At 39.2% G+C, this 27,131-nt stretch overlaps 1 protein-coding gene across 1 annotated transcript in view; it reads right to left on the bottom strand.

Annotated features, from left to right (window-relative positions):
- Window positions 1-27,131, bottom strand: part of LOC127643052 (netrin receptor UNC5C-like) — a 200,441-nt gene that overhangs the window by 113,450 nt on the left and 59,860 nt on the right. The window contains exons 2-3 of the mRNA XM_052125591.1: window positions 13,707-13,940; window positions 2,002-2,145 (exon numbers count right to left, since the gene is read on the bottom strand). Coding sequence (XP_051981551.1) covers window positions 2,002-2,145; window positions 13,707-13,940 — 378 coding nt within the window. The remainder of the gene's footprint in view (window positions 1-2,001; window positions 2,146-13,706; window positions 13,941-27,131) is intronic.

The raw sequence follows: 27,131 nt of genomic DNA, 5'->3' as shown, positions 1-27,131 counted from the left end.
CTCACAATGACCTGAAGATTCGAGCATTCACCTTCAAACCAACTAAATTACACAAGCTGTATAAATGTATTCAGCTACTGAATTTGTAGTTGATGGTAAATCAGTGAGATCATCTATCATCTCCTTCAATCTCACTGTCATGTATCTGTCTGTCTGTTTGATAGCGGTTATATGTCAATGTGTTTGTGTGTGTGTGCGTGTGTATGTGCATCTTTGTGTGTGTTGGCGTGTGACAGAGGGAGTATTTCTGCCCTGTTCAATCACCCATAAAATAACCAAGCTGAGAGTTCCCACAATGCCTCTCTGCTCACATTACTAAATGGGCTAACACACACACACACACACACACACATACTTTGTACAGTATGTATCTCAATGTATCTTCCCATTCATCTATATATATATCTATATCTATCTATCTATCTATCTATATATATATATAAGCTAGTTATACTGTTATTCTACAGACATGAGTGTGTCCCAAATGATGCAGTACACACTACGCACTTATGCAATCCACTATGCACTCAGCCATGTAGTCTATGAATTTTAGTAGTATCATCCCAAATGGAACACGTAACATTTTTTACTACACAGAAGCATTTGTAGTTTAACGCCAGACAGCAGTGACGTTTCAAACACATGTGATTTGTTGCTGCTAGCTTTAGCGCGTTAGCCAACCTCAACACTTGCATCTCAAACAACATACATAGACAGCGTGGGGTGATGGTAAAGCATTCAACTTACATTTGCAATGTGCTCTATCCTTGAAGTTTTGCTATTTTGCTACATTCTCATTTATTTACATTTGTCAGACGAGTAACGTAGCCAGGTAACTCTGCCCCTTCAGCTACGTACGGCAAGCCGTGAGCACTGAATGCATGAAGTGTCCAACATTCCACATTTCATTTTGACAGTTGAAGAAGTGCATCATCCGGAGACTCGTAGTACACTTCTTTTTGTTGCATTTTAAGTGTTAGCATACTACTCTCACTACTTGCGCTACAAAATAGCATAGAGTAGTACAGAACTGTGCAGTTTGGGTTTAAACTCAAAGAGCTTGGATTTTTAAACATACGGCTTATATTTTTTGCACCCTTAACCAAAATCTAAATTATTGTAAGTCCTCAAGCTGCTTTCAAGCTGCATCCAAACCATATCCAATTTTACAGCTTCATTGCCATGTTGACATAACGCTGTAAACCCTAAAATCCTTAAACGATCCTAAAAACGATGATTTAAAGAACATTACAGATCAAACAACACACAAGTACACAAACATTTCTGTAAGTGCTTTTATCAAATTAAAAGTTTCACATTTCTACCGTTAAACAACTTTGAAAATTGGCCCCATTCACTTCCATAGTAAGTGCCTCACTGTAACCGATATTTGCTTTTTTAAAGCAAAAAAGACAAGTTGTTTTTGATATTCCTTTGATCTCTCTCTCTCTCTATCCATCTATCTTTATATCCATCTTGTAAAGATGGCTTTTATTCAAAACAAGACTGCATTGATTGATTTTGCTGATTCTGAAACCAACCAGACGACAGGAAGTTTCTTTTGTCGAACCGCCAATCAGTTCCAGTCTCTATGTCTCTGACTTACACACACACACACACACACACACACACACTCACACACACAGCTCCAGACTGCAGAGGAAGCGTTAAGTGCCCTTGGACTGCACTGCTAACCTGCTCCCAGCTCACACACACTCAAGAGCAACTGCAGAAAATTAACCAGATTAATACAACCATAAAGAGATGTCCAGACATTCCCCTGTGTGTTCCAGACTGTCTCCTGTTTGCAGTCTCTGATCTGCATAAATGCTCCATTACCTTGAGCCAGCTTTACACATACACACTTCCTCTCAGACTGCATGTGTGTCTCTGTGTGTGTGTGTGTCAATAATCGTGAAGCCAAAAAGTCTCTCCCAGACAGTTCGCTTCCAGTAGCATCTCTTATCGTAACATGCAGTGTGTGTGTGTGTGTGTACTCACATGCGATGCGGACATGCACCTTGCGGCTCTTCGTGGTTCCTGCAGAGCTCCAGGCGACACACTGGCACCAGTAATCTTCCAAACCAAACAGCTCCTCCACCTGCTGTCGAGAGATCTCAATCCTCGCTTCCCGAATCACCAAACCTGCGGCACACACACACATAAACACACACATCAGATCTCCTAAAGCCAGATTTTTGATTGTCCACATGAAGTCTGGTCTACACAGACTATGGCCCTGTCTCAAACCTGCAAGCCCACACACACACACACACAAGCAAATTCACTTTCATTGCATCTTTTTATTAAACAAAGAAAGTGAATTATGACTGAGGCTGACATTCTGCCTACTATCTGCTTTTGTGTTCCATGAAAGAAAAGAAGGTATACAGGCTTAGAACAACAAACATGATCTGTGGGCCATCCATGGGCATGTCAAACTACATTTCTCCTAACTTGTCATTGTTGATCATGCTGATGTCATACAGTATGATGCAAGTGAGATGTTTTAATATATATTTTCGTTCAGAAGACAGCAGTGCAGTTCTGTTATACAGTGCATGTATAAATAATGAATATTTCAATGCCTCCATGAAATATTCCCTGGCAGAGATCAATAGTTCTTGCCTGTGTTTGGGGTATGTTTATGTTTGCTTATGGCTCCATTTGGTGTGTAGAAGGCTGGACTTGAATAGTGAAAACCTGCAGCCTTGAACAACTGAAATCATGTTTGAATAGACCACATCTCTCTCGCTCTCTCTCTCTCTCTCTGATGCTGAAAACAATCACATACCCACCACACACACACACATACACACACACACACTCATGTTTTACACCGTCTAAACACTAAACATCAAATGCATACAATTCATCAAGAATATATTGCAAATATTCACTATCGATTAGCCTTAATTGGAACCAAAGCAGAGGAAAGGAAAGAAAAGAGGAAAAGAAGAGGGAAAGAAAAAAGGAGGAAAGGACAGTGGCAAAGAAGATGCAAAGACAGAGAAAATAAAAGGAAGCACAAAGGAAAGGAAAGAGGAAAAGAAGGGGGAAGAAAGAAGAAAGGAAGTGGAGGAAAGGAAAGTGGAAAAGAAAAAGGGAAGGGAAGGAAAGGAGAGGGGAAAAGAAGAGAGAAAGAAAAAAGGAGGAAAGGAAAGTGGATAAGAAGAGGCAAAGACATTTAAAATAAGAAGCACAAAGGAAAGGAAAAAGGAAAAGAAGGGGGAAGAAAGAAGGAAGGAAGTGGAGGAAAGGAAAGTGGAAAAGAAAAAGAAAGGAAGGGAAAGGAAATTGAAGTGAATGAAAGGAAAGTGAAGTGAAGGAAAGGAAAGGGGGAAAGAAGAGGATATGAAAGAGGAAATAAGAAGCACAAAGGAAAGGAAAGAGTAAAACAAGGAGGAAGAAAGAAGGAAGGAAGCGGAGGAAAGGAAAGTGGAAAAGAAAAAGGGAAGGAAAGGAAAGGGGAAAAGAAGGAGGAAGAAAGAAGGAAGGAAGCAGAGGAAAGGAAAGTGGAAAAGAAAAAGGGAAGGAAAGGAAAGGGGAAAAGAAGGAGGAAGAAAGAAGGAAGGAAGCGGAGGAAAGGAAAGTGGAAGGAAAGGAAAGGGGAAAAGAAGGAGGAAGAAAGAAGGAAGGAAGGAGGAAAGGAAAGTGGAAAAGAAAAAGGGAAGGAAAGGAAAGGGAAAAAGGAGGAAGAAAGAAGGAAGGAAGCGGAGGAAAGGAAAGTGGAAGGAAAGGAAAGGGGAAAAGAAGAGGGAAAGAAAAAAGGAGGAAAGGAAAGAGGAAAAGAAGGGGGAAGAAAGACGGAAGGGAAAGGGAAGTGAATGAAAGGAAAGGAATGGGAAGGAAAGGAAAGGGGCAAAGAAGAGGAAATGAAAAGAAGAGGAAACGAAGAGGGAAAAAAGAAGAGGATAAGAACAATAAATCAGAGTTATTTACAAGGGTTTGTTAAAAAAACCAATGACAGAAATATAGTGATGGGGTGTTTTCACAACATGATCTGTGAGCGCACGCACAAGCACACACGCATACACACACACTTTTTGTTCTGAATTATTGTAATTATGAATTGAAAGCTGGCACGCAACTGAATTCCTGTTGTGGATGCCCGTCAATTCAGCAGATATAGCAGATGAATCTGAAGCGTTCACTCTCAATACTAAAGAGAGAGAGCACTGCCGTTCTCTCTGTCCTGTTATAGCACTGTGTAATTCACTTTTGTGGAAATGTTGCAGTATTCAAGAACTCATATATAGACTATGAGGGGCCATTCAGACGAACAAGTTTTTCTGTTCTCATTTTGCGAACCCGTTTTTAATAGTTTTTCTATGGAAACATGCTAAACGTGCTACGCCTTTTTTAGAGTCTCGTGCACGAGCGCTGTTGTCAAGTTGAAAAGAACTGAAGAAACGTTCGTTCTGCTCTATTTGATGTGCTGCGTCTTGCTTTTTTTAGTGCAAGAATGCATTCGCTCTGTTTACACTCTTTAGCAAATCAACCTACTTGAAGTTGTTTCTATGGAGAAAGTTTCCCAAAAAATTAAAAAAGGCAAACAAGCAAAGAAAACACTTTACAATCAGGTGGAATATTTGAACATTAGATGACATTAAGTAACAATTAACAATGCTTCTACAGCACTAATTCATCTTGGTTAATGTTAATTGAAATTCGGTTAATTTGGTCGCCTTTGGCTTGCTCACAGGGGGCCAAAAGACAATCATTTTTAAAGCATGCTTTTGATCTCTGCATCAAAGTTGTAATTGCACAATTTTCAGTAAAGCTGATTTGAAATGCTGTGAGTTATGAAAAGCGCTATTCAAATAAAAGAGAATTGAAAGAAAAGATGTCAACTTCCACCAGTTCGAGAAAGTCAGCATTTATTTCCTGGGAACCAACTTACTCGACTCAAATCCATTTGTAAATGTGGAGGACGTTTTAACGAATGCCATTCTGTTTTGCAAATGTACTAACAAGTCTGCTCGTTTAAGCTAGGCCCTGTGAGATGAAGACCACAGCCGTAAAGAATCCTCCCGATGGAATGGGATAATGAGTCCCAATTTGAATCTTCGGCACAATGTAGACGCGGACACACAGAATGCGTCAAGAGATGCACCATGAGCCAACTACACACCAGTAGCACATGGCACAGATTTAACTTTTAACAGATTAACTCATAATAAGCAAAAGGAACAATGAAATTGATTCATAATGATATTTTAGCAAAGCGAGACCAGAGGGAGATAGCGGCAGGCATGTGAAGACAGACTTAAAACAAGAGAGTAAAAATCGAATTAAAAGCATAAACTATAGCACTTTATCTCTATTATCACTCTCTCTCTTTCTCTCCTTCTAAACCTCTCTCTCTCACATGCACACATACTGTATGAAACACGCTATCATTTGTTATGATAAACGTTAACGGTCGCACATTAGAACCTCTCGATAAACTACCATGACAGTGTTTTTAGAGTTGTCCATATCATTTCAACAGCCTATAATACCTACACGCTCTGACCCTGAGTAATAACAGAGGTGTGATTATAACAGTAACGTTTCCAGCTCAGAGATATTAGAGCAGAATTATTGCAGCAGGTTGATATCAAAGGTCCATTAGAGTGATTAGCTCAATAGGAGCTTGTTAACCTCTGCGTAATGAATCAAGCTCCACTCTTGCCCACACTGTGAGCAGCTTGAGTCGGTTTCTCCTGTGGAGAGATGATTACGCCTCACTCTCATTTGATATGTAATATTTGCACTCTAAATGACTGAACGCAAGAAGGCTTCTAGCTACCCCGTCACACCTTGAAACACGTGGCTTTTGAGTTGGACATCAGCATTCAAGGGCAAACATCGAAGTCAACATGAAACAGCATTCAAATGTCATTTTACTTCCGTAATGTGACTTATTTCCGATTGAAACAGTCAGCCTGATATCATTATGTGACCGTGAAATGTATTTACATTTTTGGCAAAAATTAAATGACGTCCTTCATTACGTTTAGCTGCAGTTTAACTAGTAAAATGTCCAGGCGGGGGCGCCAAAAGCGAATTAAATGGTTTCAAATTGAGGGTTTTAATGATTAAAACGTACCTCCCTAACCCAAACCTTTAAAACAAACCTAACCAAACCAAATGAGAGTTACAAAATACAGACACCTTAACCCTAAACCAACACCTAACAGCGTGTGAGTAATATTGCAAAAATTATGTGTTTTTAACCTGTTGATACGCAATCGTTCGCTGTTACCAGCGAATCGTTCGGTGGTGACGTCACTCTGCTTACATTTAATATATAATTTACAGTATATAAATTTAATTAATGTTAACAAATTCTACATCTTTTCAAAGGTCTAAGAGTTCAACATTGATATCCGATCTCTGTTTCACGATAGCAATATTCCAGAAACAGTGATTGAGTTATTTGTGCAGGAGTACAAATGAAAACTTGCAATATCAGAACGGGACTTTATACCTTTATTATGAAATCGTGATCGCCAGATGAATCCAGTTCAACACACTTGGGTCAATCGTCCATGACAAGCGTTCATTGAAAATCATCCAATAGCACTTTTTGTCCATAAAAGTGATAAATCTGAGAAATATTGACATATTCTCCATTGTTTACATGAGGTCTCTCCTGAAAGAATTACCCTTCGTCATCGTTCTTCAACAAACTGCAATCAGAGCAGCATTCATGTTGTAAAACTGTATATGATCTGATATATTAGAGTCTCATAAACAAAACCAGCCATCTCCAAAGTCTATTTTAAAAATGCGGCGTCGTTTTATTCATAATAGTCGAGCGGTGCCGTCAGATTTTGTGTTGTCTTGAAAGGCGGAGCCTTAATTTTACTCTGTACGCTTCCAGCAATTTTACCTACATTTTTCATTTATTGTTAGATCATCTTCAAATTTGAAACGTAACTTCTTTAGACTCGTGACTTTGAGAACATTGTATTTCTGGGTTGTCTTGGCACTTTTATTATTGTTTTTTAGATTATAAAAACATGTTCAGCACAAAATATTTCCATTATTATAAACTTCAGTTTCTCTAACTTTAAAAAACAACAACATATATTAATTCTGAAACTTGGGAAATAAAGCCCAAAGTGTCTTCTTCCAATAGATACTACAACTGTGTCCATACTGCAAAGGGTCCCATAAATACAGCCATTTATGTTCAGGTATGTCATTTTCATGGTTTGTGCACAAAAAGGGGGCGCATATCAACAAGTTAAAGTCTAAATCAGCCATTGTAGACGGGATTTGTGTGAAAGTGAATAAAAAATAGTTGTAGCACCTTTAGTGTCCATTTCACCAGGAAACTGCAAGGAAAAGTAGACTGCAGCACGTAAAAGTCAGTTTGCAAAAATGTAGCGATAGTAACATTCATTATATGAGATCAGGTTGGAAACAGAATAATCAGTGAAGAAAAAAAGTAGAGCAGGACTTGACTTTATCCTCGCTCTACTTAAGCCAATAGGCGTGGTCACATTTAACTATGAACAGTGAAATTCCACGGGTGAAGAAGTCGTGGGCGGACGTTGAGCGTGTGTGAAACCAGCTAAAAAAAGATTGTCAAGCAGCCTGTTTTTAGGGCTGCACTTTATACTCTTGTGAGAATGAAGTTAAAAGGAAACAACTAAAATGATATCCTTGTCCATTGTGAATGATGCACCACACACACAGAGGTCACTGCCAAAGAAAACAACTTCCTGTTGGTCAAAGCGGCAAATTCGCCTGTCAAAGTCTATAGCGAAGCCCGCGAGGGAAGCACCGGAAGTCCATCAAAATAAACGATTCCGCAGATTCCCATTGAGAGGGCTGTATTTCGCCAAATTATAAAAAAAATTATGCGATCTTGCAGTCTAAATTGAAAGTAATTAAATAAAAAAGACCATGTAGCACAAAATAATGGCAAGAAATTACGACTTTCCATTTTTGTGTCTTCAGCAGCTTCTGCAAATTAAACAACTTTCTATTGTACGTGTAAATGAGCTTCTATTATTTTATATTTGCGCAAGTTATTACGCCATGCCCTGTGTAACGTCATTAACGACAGCTCTATATTGTTCAACCAATGTGGTTCGAATGATGGATGTGCGACATAGTTACTACGATTTCAGGAAACAGTCGTGACTAGCTAGTTCTCCATAGTCCTCCTCACATACTTTGGCAAATTTAAGGATTGATATTCCCTAGATAGCCTCATTGCAGCAGGCTGTACACTACTTTATTTCCTGTCTGACTAATTTAAAACCTGACTCCCAGAAACTGATGGGCAAACAACAAGTAAACAAGGGAATAAACTAATGAATGGACTAATTAATGAACAAATGAATAAACCAACTAGAATGAATTAACAAATGATCAAACCTAACTACAATTAATATGAATGAATGTACAAATTAAAATGAACAAATAAACGACTAAACAAATAAATGAGCAGTAATGAGCGCTCATTGCAGAAGCCTTTCCCAACTAACTAAAATCCTGAGCACCCTAACAAAGAAAGTTGCCTTATAAAAGTGTATACTGTATATATATATATAGCTTGCAAATTGGGAATGCTCTTACTAGATTTGTGTTTAATATGTATCAAATGTCCCATAAACGAGCCTGTACTGTCAGATTATGTACTCTATTTGACAAGGGACACACTTTTAGGCCAGAATAACATGCAAGTAGTAGGGCCAATTAATAGATTTCGGACATTCTTCACCCGAGCTGCACTTCAGAATCTCACAAGAAATAGTTGGTCATATGGGTATTTATCGCTTATTTTTGGCATACTACATAGTATGTAGTATGCAAGAGTGTAGGTCGTTGTGGTTGTGGTCATAGTTAGTGGTGACAAGAGCCATTTCCTGTGTCCATAACAATCATATTTGGCCCTCTTAAAGAAGCCCCTATAAAGAGACCTCATAACATAACATACAGTAAATAATCCACAAAGCTGTGCTTTTGTGTGTGTGTGTGTGTGTGTGTGTGTGTGTGTGTGTGTGTGTGTGTGTGTTTGTGTCAGGATGGGGATTATCAATATAAAAACCATGAATAAACCAGAGCATCACATTTTTACTGCATGTCAGAAAAGGCCATAATGTTTCCATGGCCATAAATGAACGTGGCGAATATAGGATGGGTGTGTGTGGTGTGTGTGTGTGTGTGTGTGTCCCACATGATTTAATATCTATTTCGACCACGTGGTTCGTGAAGCCTTCGATTGCTGTACTGGAGGAATTTCCATCTGGTACAGATATAATGGGAGGTTGATCGATGCCCGGGTGCAGTCAAGGGATGGCTCCCTATTGATCAACCATATTATGTCTGCTGATGATCTGGTGATTGCTGCTCACTCAGAGGAGGAGTTGGAGGCGCTGCTGATGAACCTGGAGCTTGCCACTAAGAGATGGGGCCTTACCATCAGCCCAACCAAAACTATGCACCTGCCTGGGTATTATTTACCATCGGACACTCCACCCCTACAGTTCCCAATTGGTGATGGGGCAGTTGTGGAGAGAGTGGAGTCTTTTCCATACCTGGGCAGTGTGCTTATAACCAGCTCTGGTTTGACAGCAGAGGTCTCACTCCGAATCAGTCGAGCGGCATTATCTTTTCATCGGTTGCGTAACGCTGTGTGGAAGCTACCCGGTTTGTCACTCCGCAAGAAGCTTGAGGTATTCTCGGCTACGGTCATTCCCTCCCTTCTCTATGCTTGCGAAACGTGGACCCCCCTAATGGAACATCTTCGCCGGTTAGAAACATTTAGGCTGGCTTGGGTTTAACCAGGCTGGATTGTGTGAGGAGCTAACAAATCCTTGAAAGATGTGGACAAAGTCCCATCGGTGAGCTCCTCTGGCAGGCAAGGTTGCGTTGGCTGGGTCATGTAGCCCGCATGCCCGGCCACCGCATGCCTAAACAGCTTTTCTTCGGCCGGATAGAGGAGGCTAAGCGGGCGCGGCACGGGCTGGAGTGATGTGGTACAGGAGGATGTGGAGCAGAGTGGACTGGTACCAGCGATGTCAAGATCGGCCTCTTTGGAGGAGGCTTGTGAAGGACGCTACAGGCCAGTTGGAGGCAGTCACCTTCCAACAACAACGGAGGGCAGAGGAGCGACGCTCACAACAACAAGCAGAACGCCAAGTGGCTAAAGCACAGCAAGTTGGCACAGTAGGGGGCACAGGTGGTGCATCAGCCAGTAATCTCAGTCAGTCGACCCGTGTCACCTGTTGGATCTGTCCCGTGACCTCCTGCCAGTGGGCGTTCGACCCTTCACGTGGCCTAAACGTGCACATAGCCTGGCACAACGTTGTGGTGACGTCACCACCACTTAGTGGTGAATGCCGGTTGTTGTTGTTGTTGTGTGTGTTTTGACCATATACAAAATGTTGCAGTAGATATGTGTCAACCGGTAGACATCAAGCAGAAAACTTTCTCAGATGAGTGTTTTCAATGTAGATCAATGGCAACAATCGGGAGTGATTTCGTTTTGATGTGTCTCGCCATGCCATTCAATGTAAGCACTGTGTAAATGTAAGATGTTTATGTTTGTGAAGCAATGTTGCTGTTTGGCAGATTAATACGCATTCAAAATTATGTGAGATCACATCATTACAGGTGTGCAATATATTAAAGAATATGTAAGAAAGTGTGGTAGTATGCCATTCCGTATTTGGCTGGTGTAGGCCTACTTAACACAAGTTTACAGTAGGCTATGCGTGAAAGTGGCATACAATCACTATTGTACCAAGTGCAATCATCTTTTAAACATTCATATTATTTTTTACACTCGATTCTTTCTAAATCACCCCTCAGACTGCGTATACATGATTATAGTCAACTTGTCCCACAGGTGAATTTAAATAGTTTGTGAAAGTGTCTCTTTCTCGATCAGCAAATCAACAGACTCTCTTCCTCACTGCAGCAGCCTGTAGAGAAATCCGTTTTCTTTTTTCGATCTGCTTGCAAGATTTCTTGTTTGCTTGTCTTGATTGTTTTGCTAACTTGTCTAAGTGGTTCATCTTCTCATCTGTGATGGGCGGAGGGCAGATTAGCTCAAAGGGGTGTTGAGCCAACAACCGTACTGGGGTAAAATTGTTTGTTGATTAGCGCCATCTACTTTAAAGTTATGAATGTGCCTAGCTTTCTATGTGAAAGGGTCTTTCGTCAGCAATTCGTTATTATATCTCATTATCACGTCACCTTCGGTATGAAAAGGCCTAAAGAGATTGTCTAAAAGTAATAGATAGTTCTGCACAAAATGATTGCAAGCTGTACTTAATTATTTAGTTTATTAGGTTCAGTATTAAAAAATAAACAAATGTCTTTTTTTATGTAAATTACAAGTAGGGCTGCAACTAACGATTATTTTGATAATCGATTAATCGAACAATTATTAGAACGATTATTTGACGATTATTGCATTGATTAATAATTAGCTCTTAACCGATTATTCTGCCGGTGCCCCAACTTAAAAGGATGTATTAAGCGTGCTTACAACAATAAATAGGACAAAATCATCTTTTAAAAATACCTCTAAATGACATTCACTGAATTAAAGAAAAAAATACTTTATTAAGTTTAGTTCAGTAAAGAAGTTCACTGCAAAAAAAAAAGTGTTTTTTACAAGTTTTCCATTTGAAATTTGTCTAAAATCATAAGAGAATGTATCTTAAATATACAGTAAGTGTATTTTGTATATACGTGTATTTTTTCACTTGGTTATAATTCTGCGAGAGCAGTAAAGACAAAATATACATATATTCAAGATCTATTCTCTAAAAGCAAGTCTAAATATCTGATATGCTGCTTCTCACGTGAATATTTTTTAAAGGATTTTTAGATATTTAAAAATATTTGTATTTTTAATTTTATATTAAACATTCTCAGAATTTTTTTTTCTTCTGCAGAATAGCTGCTAAAGTAAATGTATTGTTTTTAATGAGTTTTAGATATTTAAATTGGAAAACAAACCAAAACAAATCTGCAAAAAAAACCTATTGCCAATTTTCTTCACGATAAGAACTACACAGTGACATATATTATAAATCAATAAGTCGCGAGCCATCACGTTATAATCTAGCTGCAGCAAGCGTGTGAGACAGAGTGAGCCTCAGCCAGGTACCGTTTCAGTCTCTCCCCCTTTGATCGGGACATTCACACAACTCATAGAAGAGGCGTTGGCCACACAGAGAAATGCCAGTTTCGGAGTTTGAAGTTATTTACATGACCTTCGTCGCCAGTCGCCTACAGCTTGCTCACTGGGGTTATTAATACAATTATCATTTAATTATTTTTAAACACTATTAAGAATCGTATTTTATCTAAATTACACAATGATGATTCATTGACTTTATAGACATTACAGTTTTATCGTCTATTAATGTTGATCTTCTGTAAAGCTGCTTAGAAACGATGTGTGTTGTGAAAGGCGCGATACAAATAAAATTGATTTGACTTGACCTGCTTCCAGATTATTTGAACTTTAACAAAGCTATAACGCATACAATATAACTGCATTTAATATGTAACACCGGGGTGTTTCCTTTAAAGAGCTCTGACTCCACTTATTCCACAATGAGGGTGCTTCTGTATTAACTTATTTTGTATTTTTGTATATTTCCCTTGTACTTTGTGATCTACATCATCTGAAGCTGTTTGGAAAGTTTAGAGTGCATCTGGACTGTGATCTGTGTAATTCTTCCTCTCCAAGTCAGGCACAAAATGAGATTAAATGACTATTCGACAATTGTCGCCGTTGCCGATAATGTCTACTAATTGTTTCAGCCCTAATTACAAGTACTGACTCAAAGTTCACCTATGCAACTCTATGTTGTCTATATCAACCTGATAGGCCTTTAAGCTTGATATCTGTTAACCAATCAGCTTGCTCTCATGTGACATGTTAAGCCAATCGTCTCACGTGGTGAAGTCTGATTGGACCTTTAACATGTGATCAGGTAGCCAATCAACTTGCATCTCTCTTTGTCTAATATTTCAATGGCTCAGTTTTGCAGATAAGCCGGTTTCACTGCAGCACACTGCAAGAGATTTTCTCTGAAACCCACCCCCACCCCAGCTACACTGGTCTATTTCTGCTTCATGGGCATTGTTTGTCATTTTTTTTTTTGCAGCAGCATGTTATACATGCTTGATGCAGCATGTGTTGCATTTTGTGTAATTGTGCAGCAGCAAGTCCACATGATAACTCTGTATGTATGTGTTTTTTCTAGTAGTAGCAAGTCTCCGTACTTGCTCTGCTGCAGCAGCATCAGCAGCATTAGCAGATCTGCCAAGACCAATATCCGATCAATATGTCATACCCACATTAACAAGCTAAATTTCTCAGAGAGTTGTCCTGACTGAAATATAATTACGTTCCAATGATGAGCAAAAGTATGGTCACATTTTAGCACTTCACATAAGAAGCATCTAGAAAGTGACACACATTCATTTTAAGTGCAGTTTTGTGAAACACACATAAAAATAAAAAAAAACAATCAATCAATCATCGGAAAATCCCACATAGAAACCGCTCTTAACACTTAAAATCAATCGGTATTGGGAAACATGGCCTATACTGGTTTCAAACAAATTAAATAGCACATTGATCTGAATCAATCATTAATCCAGTAATAACAAACAACTGGAAAGGTCATAGAAAAGCAATGGAAATTCATCATTCATATGTGTGTGGCACTAACCTGACGTTTCATCCACCCGCTCCTCTATCGTATGTTCTCGCTGATGAACCCACTCGCCATTGCATTTGAAGTAGATCTGTGTGGCGGGCGTGGCCGTGCAGTAAAGATTGACAGCTTTGTTCTTGATGATGTAAGCGTCTTCCGGCTCCAACAGGAAATGTGGGAGGGGCTCAGGAGGGTCGCTAGGGAAAGTCTCCGGCAACTCGCCCAACCCTAACAGGAAGTCATCGTCACCTGGAAAGGAAAACAACAAACAAACAACAACATGAACCTTCAGGAAGTCAGTGAGAATTACACCACATTTGACAAGTGCATGAAGACTATCATTAGAGGATACATGTTTGTTTTCTCAGGTGTACACAAATCTGGAAATCATGTTCTATTCTCATGTTACACAATTACAGCTACAGTTGCAAGAAATAAACAAAATGCATGAAAACATATATGTTTTAACCATTATTATTTAATGCAACTATAAATTGCATGTCTGGCCTCACGTGTTGTATTTAGAAACACTGTGAGGTATTACGTAAATGCATATTCATTATTTTTAGAGTAGATTATTAAATCAGAGTCTCTCATTATTGCAGAATAAACTTTGTAAAAAATGTATTCTGCAGCATCTTATAATTTCGCTGTGCTGAGCTTGTTTTGGGTCCAGAGAGGCATCAAACGCACAGAAATTGGCCTGATTTTGGGTCTCATTATGAAAGCGGATTTTACAATGCGCTCTAACTGATCCCTGGTTAACGGAGTAACTGCTGGTTATTTTTAGCTCCAAATTCACAGCGTACAAACATGAAATGGAGCACATATGATCTGAGACCTTTCTGAATGCATGTATGAATGGATGAATGAATGGAAATAATGGTAAAAATAGACAAAAGGAACAGATGACCAAATAAACCGATGAATGGATGGACATGAGCAAATGAATGAATTAATGTACGTATGAAAGAACAAAAACATGAACGAACAAACTAATGAATGAAGAAGCCTTTATTTTTGGTCACACATTATACATACATTTTTGCATATATACAGTGAAATGTATTCATTTTCACATATCCCAGCTAAGCTGGGGTCAGAGTGCAGGGTCAGCCATGATATGGCGCCCCTGGAGCGGATAGGGTCAAGGGCCTTGCTCAAGGGCCCAACAGTGGCATCTTGGCGGTGCTGGGGCTTGATCCCCTGACCATCTGGTCAGTAACCCTGAACCTCAACCCCTGAGCCACTACTGAAGGATGTATAAATGAATGAACAAATGAATACATTCATGGACAAATTAATGTATGAATGAATAAAAAACCATTTGCATGGATGAATGATAAAATAATGAACAAATGAATAAATAAATGGGTCACACTTTATATTAGGTAGCCTTAACTATTATGTACTAACATTAAATACATACAAGACTATGTTTTTACAGTGGGTCAGAAGTTTACATGCACTATGTTATCTGTGCCTTTAAGAAAGCTTGGAATATTCCAGAAAATGATGTCAAGCCTTTAGCAATTAGCTCTGACAACACTGGTATCGTAAATTGTGGTTCTTTAACTCTGATCACTCTAAAAACGCTATTGTTCAGGCCGGTCCAGCATTCTCGAGTTAACTGACAGGTGATGTCTGTATTGATAAGGTTTTACCTGAAGGCAGGACTTCCGTTTCTACATCCGCCATATTGGGTGTTCCAATTTCTCCCATTCATTTTAATATAAGCGCTCAATCTTGGGCTAAACAGTCTCTTGCTACACATAATTTTACACACCATTTTAAGATGGACTTCAGAGGATATACTGATGCCGACTCCAACTGTAAGACATTGGATATTTCATATGCCACTGCCTGAAACTTGGAATTATGGATTTATGGATGGACCCCACCGAAATGACCAGCCAGGTTGAACTGCGATGCACCTCACCGATCTCTGCCTGCATTACCTTTGTTTATTGATGGGCTACACTCTTGAAATGGAATACATAAACTATCAATTAATTGCCAACAAAAGCCTTCATTAGCCAATTAACAAGGACAATGGATCTATGTGAACTTCTGCAGTTAATCCAGGATGGACTTCAAAGACATTAGTCATTAATCTTAAAGTTCATACAAAATATTTGTTTAAACATTGGCACTTGCTACTTAGTTTACTAATTTTAAACCATGACCTGCACTTCACACAAATAACTCATATTGGCATTATATTCATGCTGTCTAGCCATGCTGTTTGAGTTGAGGATAATTACATGCCACAAGGATTTATTACAACATGAGGGTGAGTAAAATATGACCAAATTTTCATTTATGGAAATAGGAATACTTTAAAACCCCTCAAGACTCAAACAAAAAGGTTCAAGTACTGTAAAAATGTCAAATAGAAAACAATTTTTTTTTAATATTTTGAGAAAAAAGAAATGACACCATAACCATGAGCTCATAAAAAGAACATTCTGCGTTCAATCCGAGTTAAAAATCAGTGGACAGCATTTGTGGAATAATGTTGATAACCACAAAAAATATTATTATTATTATATTTAAATGTATTCCCTTTTCTACCCAATTTGGAATGCCCAATTCCCACTGCTTACTAGGTCCTCGTGGTGGCGCGGTTACTCACCTCAATCTGGTTAGCGGTCTCAGTTGCCTCCGCTTCTGAGACCGTCAATCCGCACAACTCATTACATGACTGTGGCAGGGCGGAGGGCGGGGCCGGGTCGTGATCCTACATACCCGGTCCCGTATTAGGCTAATCAAGCCTCCCGAGAGGGATAGAGGTCGACTGCAGAGGATCGTGCAGGAGAGAGAGATCGTTTACGGACATGTCCATCATATGTGTGTGTTTGTCTTTTGTTTAAGTTTTATATTAAACTATTATTTATATTATCAAGCCGGTTCTCGCCTTCTCCTTTCCATTGATCCCTTTACAATGACTTACGAGACTCACAGCATGTGGAGGCTCATGCTATTCTCTGTGATCCACGCACAACTTACAACTATCGTGCGACCACGAGGAGGTTACCCCGTGTGACTCTACCCTCCCTAGCAACCCCATTACAAGCCCCATTGAGAGCGAGAACCACTAACCACTATCGTGCGACCCCATGTGACTCTACCCTCCCTAGCAACCCCATTACAAGCCCCATTGAGAGCGAGAACCACTAACCACTATCGTGGACCCCTGTGACTCTACCCTCCTAGCAACCCCATTACAAGCCCCATTGAGGCAGAACCACTAACCACTATCGTCGACCAGAGGAGGTTACCCGTGTGACTCTACCCTCCCTAGCAACCCCATTACAAGCCCCATTGAGAGCTGAGAACCACTAACCACTATCGAGCACTCAAGTGCGACCCCATGTGACTCTACCCTCCCTAGCAACCCCATTACAAGCCCCATTGAGAGCGAGAACCACTAACCACTATCGTGCGACCACGAGGAGGTTACCCCGTGTGACTCTACCCTCCCTAGCAACCCCATTACACGCCCCATTGAGAGCGAGAACCACTAACCACTATCGTGCGACCCCATGTGACTCTACCCTCCCTAGCAACCCCATTACAAGCCCCATTGTGAGCGAGAACCACTAACCACTATCGTGCGACCACGAGGAGGTTACCCCGTGTGACTCTACCCTCCCTAGCAACCCCATTACACGCCCCATTGAGAGCGAGAACCACTAACCAGTATCGTGCGACCACATGGAGGTTACCCCGTGTGAATTTACCCTCCCTAGCAACCCCATTACACGCCCCATTGAGAGCGAGAACCACTAACCAGTATCGTGCGACCACGAGGAGGTTACCCCGTGTGACTCTACCCTCCCTACCAACCGGGCCATTTTGGTTGCTTAGGAGGCCTGGCTGGAGTCACTCAACACACCCTGGATTCAAACTCGCGACTCCAGGGGTGATAGTCAGCATCAATACTCGAGAGCTACCCAGACCCCTCACAAAAATGTATTTTGATTTGACCCTCCTTTTCTTTAACAAAGCAAAAAATGTGGATTACAGAGAGACCCTTAAAACGGAATGAAACATGTTGAAATACATTTTTGTGGTAATCAACATTATGCCACAGATGCTGTCGATTGAGCTAAACTTGTGTTAAAACCGGAATATTCCCTTAACAAATGACCACCAACATTTACACATCAACGCCTGTTCATGGTGACTGCCATGTTACTTATTTCACATGCAAAAAGATTAGCCAATAATAACAGAAGCTACTTCTTAACAAAAGTCATGGAGGAACAGTAGCAAAAACAGCCTGTCTAGTTCTACAGGTCAGAGAAAGGGTGGAAAATGGTCATGGAAAACTAAATTAAGGCTATTTTTGGCATAAGAAACTTTAACTAACACTACAGTATAAGTGCGCTTCAGGGGAAAAATAAAATGCTAGAAAATTGGCCCATTGTTTTCCTTCTCTCTATTTTATCTCCCTCTGATTCTCTCTCTCTCTCTCTCTCTCTCTCTCTCTCTCTCGAAGCCGTGTCACCTCTCAGGTGCCAAAGGGCCCAGTGGTGGTTCAGATGATTAACTCTCTTAATAATGGGGTTTAAAGACCATGCTGGGACCTCTCACACACAACCAGTGGCAGAGAGAGAGAGGTTAAGTTTATTAGCTTAACCTTCCTGAGCGTGTGAGTGTAATATTGATGAGTATTGAAAAGTCCAGTAGTAAAGGAATATTATACAGGCTAAACACAACTTAACCTCTTTCAACAACATCTGGGGCATGCTGACAATGACCATATAGAATAGCTTAAACTCCCATTTTTGACGGGGAAGTGTGTTTGCATTAATGTACTTATAATGGAAATCTATTGGGATTTAAAAGCAGAAATGTGAAGCTCACTTATCTTAATTTAAAACTTAACATCGTTGTGGCTAGTGATCATTATAAGGGGGGGAAAAAGCAGTGGAATAAATTACTTTATTTGAAACTATATTTTTACTGTACTTTTACTTCTTGAATGACATATTTAGCATTTTTTTGGCCATATGGTCCAAAGTGTGGTTCATATTTAGAGTAAATTCACTCTTTTAAGCTATTTCAGAGCAAATATTTATTACATATTTAATATTAAAATACATATCGTGATATGTGCCGAATAAAGGTCTGATCTCGTGAAAATGACACGCTAGAAAATATTTAGCAAAATGATATATTACTTGGTTCATTACACATATCACAGCGTTTCAGAGGTGAAATGTCCACTTTGAGGCGCTAAAAGCGAGTTAAATGATGTCCCAAACAGAAGAGGTTTTTAAGGTCAATGTTATATTGAGTTTTAAATAATAAAAAAAACAGTGATAGTGTCAGAAAAATCAAATGTGAGATGAAAACTCAATTGCTGAAGCAACCACGTCATTGTGTGCTGCTTCTATGACACTTTTGGCTCACGTGACAATTCATATGCCCCCTTAAATGTTCCTTGTGTCCTCCCAGAAACCTCTGACATCCCACTTGCGGTCCAATAAAGAGACAGCCACTTCCCACCCTAAAAAGTTTGCATCTTAGTACCGGCCATGGTCTGAAGACCAAATAATGTTGCAAAATGTACCTTTATTTATTAACTATTAGCTATTATCTATTAACTAACATGATGCTCTTTAGTTAGTGCATAGCAATATTTAGTTTTCCGAAACGTGTACATATACATGATGTAATTGTCACCTTTGAAAGTCAAGGAGAGGCACAGCAGTGTGAATGAGCTCTTATGATCAACACACTTTATCACTCATGCACAGACTCATCATTTACACACACCACTATGATAAACATCACATTTAATTACTGACCCAGTGTGAGAATTCACACCGCCAAGAGCAGAGCACACTTCAAAGCTATCAGGAGAGACCAGAATGAGCAGCGTATGTGTGTGTGTTTACACCGTGTTACACAGTATCAACCCCACACATGCTCATTTAAATACAGACAATAGCTGTGCTTGTTATAATGATCTCTCATGTGAGCCACCATCCATCATATACATGACATCACTGAAGCTCAGCTGGACACTGTCTGGACACATGAATGTTGATAGCTATGTTAATGAGGACTTCCATTGATATCTATATTATAATAGATTACTATAGTTTAACGTTAACCCTAAAATACAACATGAAGATATGTATTAACAAGCCGTTTTGGGCTTCAAAGTTCTGGCCACCATTCACTTGCTCTGTATGGACAAACAGAGCTTTTGTTTGTGCTCTACAGAAGAAAGAAAGTCATACACATCTGGGATGGCATGAGGGTGAGCTAATGATGGGTGAACCATTCCTTTAGTAACTACTACAGTCTAACCCTAAAAGAAAAAAAAAGAGGTTTTTGATAGATCTGTATCATTTACATTTATGCATTTGGCAGATGCTTTTATCCAAAGCGACTTACAGTGCACTTATTACAGGGACAATCCCCCCGGAGCAACCTGGAGTTAAGTGCCTTACTCAAGGACACAATGGTGGTGGCTGTGGGGATCAAACCAGCGACCTTCTGATTACCAGATTACCAGTTATGTGCTTTAGACCACTACACCACCACCACTCCAGTATCATAATTATGCTGCCTAACTAATAATAATAAATATTTATAACTGATAATCATTCTAATGTATATAACATTTATTATATTATAATAATTCACTAACATTAATTATTATCTTAATGATTAAAAAGTCTGTTTGGCCTTACAAAATGCTAATACTACTAAAAGGATTTCCATACAAATATACCATGTTAATTATTACCATTTTTAACATTGTTACGGAATTTTGTCCTCAAAACCGGATATTGGTCAGACACACACTCACACATAAAGACCATCCCTTTCGGTCGCCTGCTGAGGAACTGTTCCAGCACCACCAGATCGGGTATCTCCTCGGCATCACGGTCTTCAGCCAGCGGCGAGGACTCCATGACAGCTCCTTCCTCCTCCAAAATCCCAGGATTCGGCACCACTGTAGTAAATCGCCAATTCTCTCATCGCCAATTCCCCGCCGGGTGAACAATCCAACATACGTCACTTTATTTTTACATACACTATACTCTTTTCAGTGTCACACATAACAATAGGATTTTCAGCACCACATAGATACACAGACGTTTGCTTTTCAGCAGTCTCTTAAACAAGTTGCTTGTTTACACACACACACACACACAACTCTGAGTGTCTCTCTCCCTCTGACGGAGGCAGTGCAGCTGGCTGAGGACCGTTTTGCAGTGTGTTCGGAGGCCGGCGAGCCTCTTCTCTCTCTCCCGGCTGATTGAGATAATTTCCCCAGGTGTCCATCCTTACCGCTCGGCCATGCTCTGCTCACCACAAACTGCTTTTCACTATAAATCTTGACATGAGTAGTCTCCTGCTCGATTACACTTCCTAGCACCATCTAGCGCTCTGCATGTGCATCAAGCAAATCAGCTTGAAATCCTGATCATTTCTAGAGACTGCAATGGTAAGATTTACATTGAAAAAGGAGTTATATTTTGGTTTGTTCTCACCCAAAACCGATTGGATGGCTTCAGAAGACCATTGGTGTCGTATGAATTGCTTTATGTTGCCTTTAAATGTTCCTTGTGTCCTCCCAGAAACCTCTGACATCCCACTTGTGGTCCAATAAAGAGACAGCCACTTCCCTGAGATATTCTTCTGATTTCCAATTTATTAAAATAATAATTATATATATATATATATATATATATATATATATAATGTATTCTATTATGATAATCCACTAATATGAATTATTATCTTAAAGGTGCTGTAAGTGATTTTAGTGTTCTGAAGCTTTCACGTGACTGAGTTGTTGAATTAACCACACCCCTTATTACAAAACCCCACCCTCCGAGACCAAAACTGAGCAAAAGAGCAGCATTGTTTGTTCCTGTGGCTGACAAATTAAACAAAGGCACAATAGCGCCCTCAACTGACAAACATTATGAATCAAAGCCTCAGCGATCCGCTTCAAATACAACACTATGAGAACGAGCAAAATGATTGACAGGTGAAAAGCGCCAAAGTCCACGGACACATTTCTGTTTAGTCTACAGGTGTCACAGAGATAGTGAGATATCTAAGGACATTTGATTAATACATTTAAGGGAGTAGGAACATTGTTTGCATGCTTTTCCATGCAAAAAAAATCGCTTTGGCTGTCTGGCCTTACAAATTAGTACTATTACAAGTATTACCATAAAATAAAAAAAAATCTTTACAATTTATTTTTTTTAAAGGACATCCTCAGATGTCTGTAAAGATGTTTCTCATAATTATGCTGCCAACCTTTTGGAACAGCCTTTTATTTTTTTATGAGTATGCCTTAAAATGCTGCCTCCAAACAGTAGTTCCTTCACCAGAGATTGACACTCGAGCTAACAAAACAGCCTCCCTCCCAGTGTTTGTGTGCATTTAACACACAAACACTGGGTATGTTTTGGAAAAGTCTGTGTAGTAAGTAACCACAGTCTTAAACTGAGACCAGATGCACTGCACGCCAACACACGCACTGAATATGCAACGACGGACGGCTGTTTCTGTCCTCATTATCCAACAAACAAAAGTCTGTCATCACCAACTCACACACTCTCAAAACATGAACATCATTACAAACAAAGCCAAACTCCCTCACTCCATCAGATGGCAAACTCACAACGCTTCAAAGCTCGACGTTTCACAAACCCGCCTGTGAAAACCACATTTCAGACTGTGAATGAGTGAAGACTCAACAAAAGAAATAACAGATGCAGAGATTGAATGTGAGTAAATGTGACATGTCATGCTTGAGATTTTAACAAAAGCATTTTGTTACCAAGATGACAGAAAATAAACGCATTGCGGATAAACTGTCAAGCTTAAAACTTTGGTGTGGAGTTTGAAAACTAAGAGTGAAGAATCAAGATTTCACTTCAAATGTGTTTGAGAATCAGGTGTTGTTTGTGTGCAGGATAACTGTAACAGCACAACACTAAATGAACACTCTTTTAAAACTTATTCCACACTTTATAAAAACATTTAGGATGCTGGTATCCTCATCTAATAAACAGCCAACCAGGGAGTTGAATTTCCAAAGACAGAAAGAGAGTTTTGCCATACAAATTTGGCTTTGATCTGGGTGGATAAAACACAAAGCTATTAGAACATTCAGTAAACAACCAGACCTGGTCAGACCAGAATTGCATAAATAATCACAAGAATAAACAAACCACCGTACATTCCTCGCTTTCAGCTCCTGAACCAAGTTTAAAAATTGATAGATCTTAAAACTAAAGACCTAAAATCACTGTAATGTACGGCCTTGAGTGCCTAATGATAGGGATGGGTGGATCAATCCTAAAGTATCAATACTTCCGATACTGATGCTGTATTAAGAATATCAACTCCCACATGAAAATATAGACCCCACTTTTTTTTCTTCAAACTATTGATTGCATTATTTAGTTATCATAAAATATATGGGTCTCATAAGCTTTGAAGAGAGTTACCTCAGCCAAGCACAAACAAATAATAACAGAAAAATAGACAAACAGCATATTGAGTTAATTTACACTAAATAATGAAACACTAAAATGTAAAAGTGACATTTTTTTTATATTGGGGTTGTGTGGCGTTTGCTACAAGTTTATAGAAATTAAAAGGTGTTAAAACATTTGTAATGTTCTTGTTCTTAAATGATAAACAAAACGTGTGTTTTTGCCTATTCGTTTAAAAAAAATAGATAAATAAATAGACCCGGATTGAGGCGAGTCACTACAGCACATTGGGAATTGGGCATTTCATATTTAGGAGAAAAGGAGGTCTTTTTATTTTTTGTAAAAATGATTTTGAATTTGTAGAATGAAAAAGTGTTTTAGAAAGTTACTTATAAGTAATTAGTAATGTGATTACTTATTAATAAAATAAATATTAGTATTATATTATAAATATAATACTACAACTAATATTATAATGAATTAATAATCAGTAATTAGTTAATTAATTTGTAATCTAATAACAATTTTAAGTAATTAGTAATTGGAAGTGGATTACATTTGAGCAATTTAGTAATTGGAAGTGGATTACATTTGAGCAATTTAGTAATTGGAAGCGGATTACATTTGAGCAATTTAGTAATTGGAAGTGGATTACATTTGAGCAATTTAGTAATTGGAAGAGGATTACATTTGAGCAATTTAGTAATTGGAAGCGGATTACATTTGAGCAATTTAGTAATTGGAAGTGGATTACATTTGAGCAATTTAGTAATTGGAAGAGGATTACGTTTGAGCAACTTAGTAATTGGAAGTGGATTACGTTTGAGCAATTTAGTAATTGGAAGTGGATTACGTTTGAGCAATTTAGTAATTGGAAGTGGATTACGTTTGAGCAATTTAGTAATTGGAAGCGGATTACATTTGAGCAATTTAGTAATTGGAAGAGGATTACATTTGAGCAATTTAGTAATTGGAAGCGGATTACATTTGAGCAATTTAGTAATTGGAAGTGGATTACATTTGAGCAATTTAGTAATTGGAAGAGGATTACATTTGAGCAATTTAGTAATTGGAAGTGGATTACGTTTGAGCAATTTAGTAATTGGAAGTGGATTACATTTGAGCAATTTAGTAATTGGAAGTGGATTACGTTTGAGCAATTTAGTAATTGGAAGTGGATTACATTTGAGCAATTTAGTAATTGGAAGTGGATTACATTTGAGCAATTTAGTAATTGGAAGAGGATTACATCTGAGCAATTTAGTAATTGGAAGTGGATTACATTTGAGCAATTTAGTAATTGGAAGAGGATTACATTTGAGCAATTTAGTAATTGGAAGCGGATTACATTTGAGCAATTTAGTAATTGGAAGCGGATTACATTTGAGCAATTTAGTAATTGGAAGAGGATTACATTTGAGCAATTTAGTAATTGGAAGCGGATTACATTTGAGCAATTTAGTAATTGGAAGAGGATTACATTTGAGCAATTTAGTAATTGGAAGAGGATTACATTTGAGCAATTTAGTAATTGGAAGAGGATTACATTTGAGCAATTTAGTAATTGGAAGAGGATTACATTTGAGCAATTTAGTAATTGGAAGTGGATTACATTTTTAGCAATTTACACATACGCTGCTCCGGTATCTTGCGATATTGGCCTTGATAGTACTTCCTATCAGATTTAAATGAAATTAATGGTATTGCTCATCCCTAATTTATGCTAAAAGACAAAAATGCTCCATAAAATGTATATGAATTACTAATGAAAATCAGAATTAACAATTAATATAGGCCATTAGTCTAAATGTAGGCTGGTGCTCACTACTTTTCTTTTTTTCTCCCTTTTTCTCACCAATATGGAATGCCCAATTCCCAATGCGCTCCAAGTCCTCGTAGTGTCCCAGTGACGCGCCTCAATCCGGGTGGCGGAGGACGAATCTCAGTTGCCTCCGCATCTGAGACAGTCAATCTGTGCATCTTATCACGTGGCTTGTTGAACGCGTTACCGCGTAGACCTAGTGCGTATGGAGGCTCACGCTATTCTCCGCGGCATCCACACACAAGTCACCACGTGCCCCACCGAGAGCGAGAACCACACATTATAGCGACCATGAGGAGGTCAACCCAACGTGACTCTACCCACCCTAACAACCGGGCCAATTGGTTGCTTAGGAAGCCTGACAGGAGTCACTCAGCACGCCTTACGAATTTGTGACTCCAGGTGTGGTATTCAGCGTTTATACTTGCTGAGCTACGCAGGCCCCTTGTTGCTCACTACTTTAACAATTAACATACTGTACTGTAGCACCACACATGAATATAAAATGTATGGAAACAGGATTGTTTATTGCATTTAACAATGGGTTTTATTGTATTATAAAATAGTTTTTTGGCCGATTTTGTTCCCAGCACTTTGTATCTAAAACAGAGGAGGTCATTTGTAATTCCTCCAGGCTAGAAATGTTTTATTTATTCGCCATAACCAATTTTTACTTGCGTTTTCTGGTCACCGAGCAGGGTTGGACTGGTAATCAGGCATACCGGGCATTTTCCCGGTGGGCCGACTAACTTTGGGGCCAGTCAGGGGTGGACTGGCCATCTGGAGAACTGAGCGGGCCGGTCGCAAACTGGGCCGAATGGGCCGCGATAAGCTAAAATGAGCTGCCGCGTTATGAAGAACGGACCACAAAACGGCGGCACGATATGCCGAAAAAGACAGCGACAGACCCCGATGCTATGTAAAATCCCAGGCCGATTTCTTGTCCTAGTACAGCCCTGTCACTGAGGAAGATGACATGACATGTTTGGTATCACACCTGTCCATCAAACTCTCTTCAGTCAGAGACAAAGTTCATGAGGAATCACATCTTTCGTATCCGTTCAGCCGGGGAAGTTTCCGCATATTCAATGAAATTAATCACAGTGTTTGACATGACAGCATGCTTTATATATGTACTATGTTACATAATATATTATATACAAGCTTCTATTCTGTAATATATCATACACTGTATAATAGACATTTCAGCAGAAGCAAGAACTCTCCTTCCATTTCAATCTTTCCTCTCTATTTTTCACTCTCTTACTGAAAGATTGAGTGTCATTTGCAAACCCCAGTTGAACTCAAACTCCAGTGAATAAGTCCTACATTTCTCCATCAATATTACAGGCACAGAACATCCGATACTCAAGCTTGCCTGCTTCTGCAAACACACACTGACATTGTGACAGCCAGACATTATTAAAGGGGTAATTTCCTACATTTCATATCATGATATTTTCCCTGAAGTCCACTTAAAATGTGAGTCAAGGTTTCTTGCACCAAAAACAGGCACAATTTAGTTTTCCCAAGACCATTTTCAACCCTCTATTGGACCCTTTGAATTAAACCAGATGTTTTTGCTACTGTACCTTTAAGACTTCTATATGCAAATGGCCTCTGTTATGATTGTTTAACCTCTTTGCATGTGAAATAAATACAAATGCCTTGATATGTATATGTAAGAATTCCTTTCAGCCCAAAAAGTCAAACAGAAAGTTCACCAAATATTGTGCTGTTTCTGGCTGTGTAGCACCTACAGCTCTGCACTTTTTCCTTTTTAAGTATCCCAATCCCAACAACAAACGAGCATCTGAAAATAATTTTTAGCAGCTATCCTGTATCTAACAGCAAACCTGTAGATATCATGTCTAATTTAACATGTGAAGAGGCTATTTATAGTACATGGAGGTTTTAAAGGTACCATGTTGTATTGTAATCCGTTTCCATGATTGTGGCATGGCGGAGGGCGGGGCCAGGTTGTGATCCTACACACCCGGTCCCGTATTAGGCTAATCAAGCCTCCCGAGAGGGATAAAGGTCGACTGCGGTGACTGAGAGATAGCGCAGCCTGCCCGCCACCCAAGACCAAAAAGGGGGTAAGGCAGTTTTTGGGGCTGGCTGGCTACT

This window comes from Xyrauchen texanus, chromosome 4 (assembly GCF_025860055.1).
Source record: "Xyrauchen texanus isolate HMW12.3.18 chromosome 4, RBS_HiC_50CHRs, whole genome shotgun sequence".
Lineage (NCBI taxonomy): Eukaryota > Metazoa > Chordata > Actinopteri > Cypriniformes > Catostomidae > Xyrauchen > Xyrauchen texanus.
Note: the sequence above shows the minus strand (reverse complement) of the source record. Positions and strands in the feature narration are given on the sequence as shown.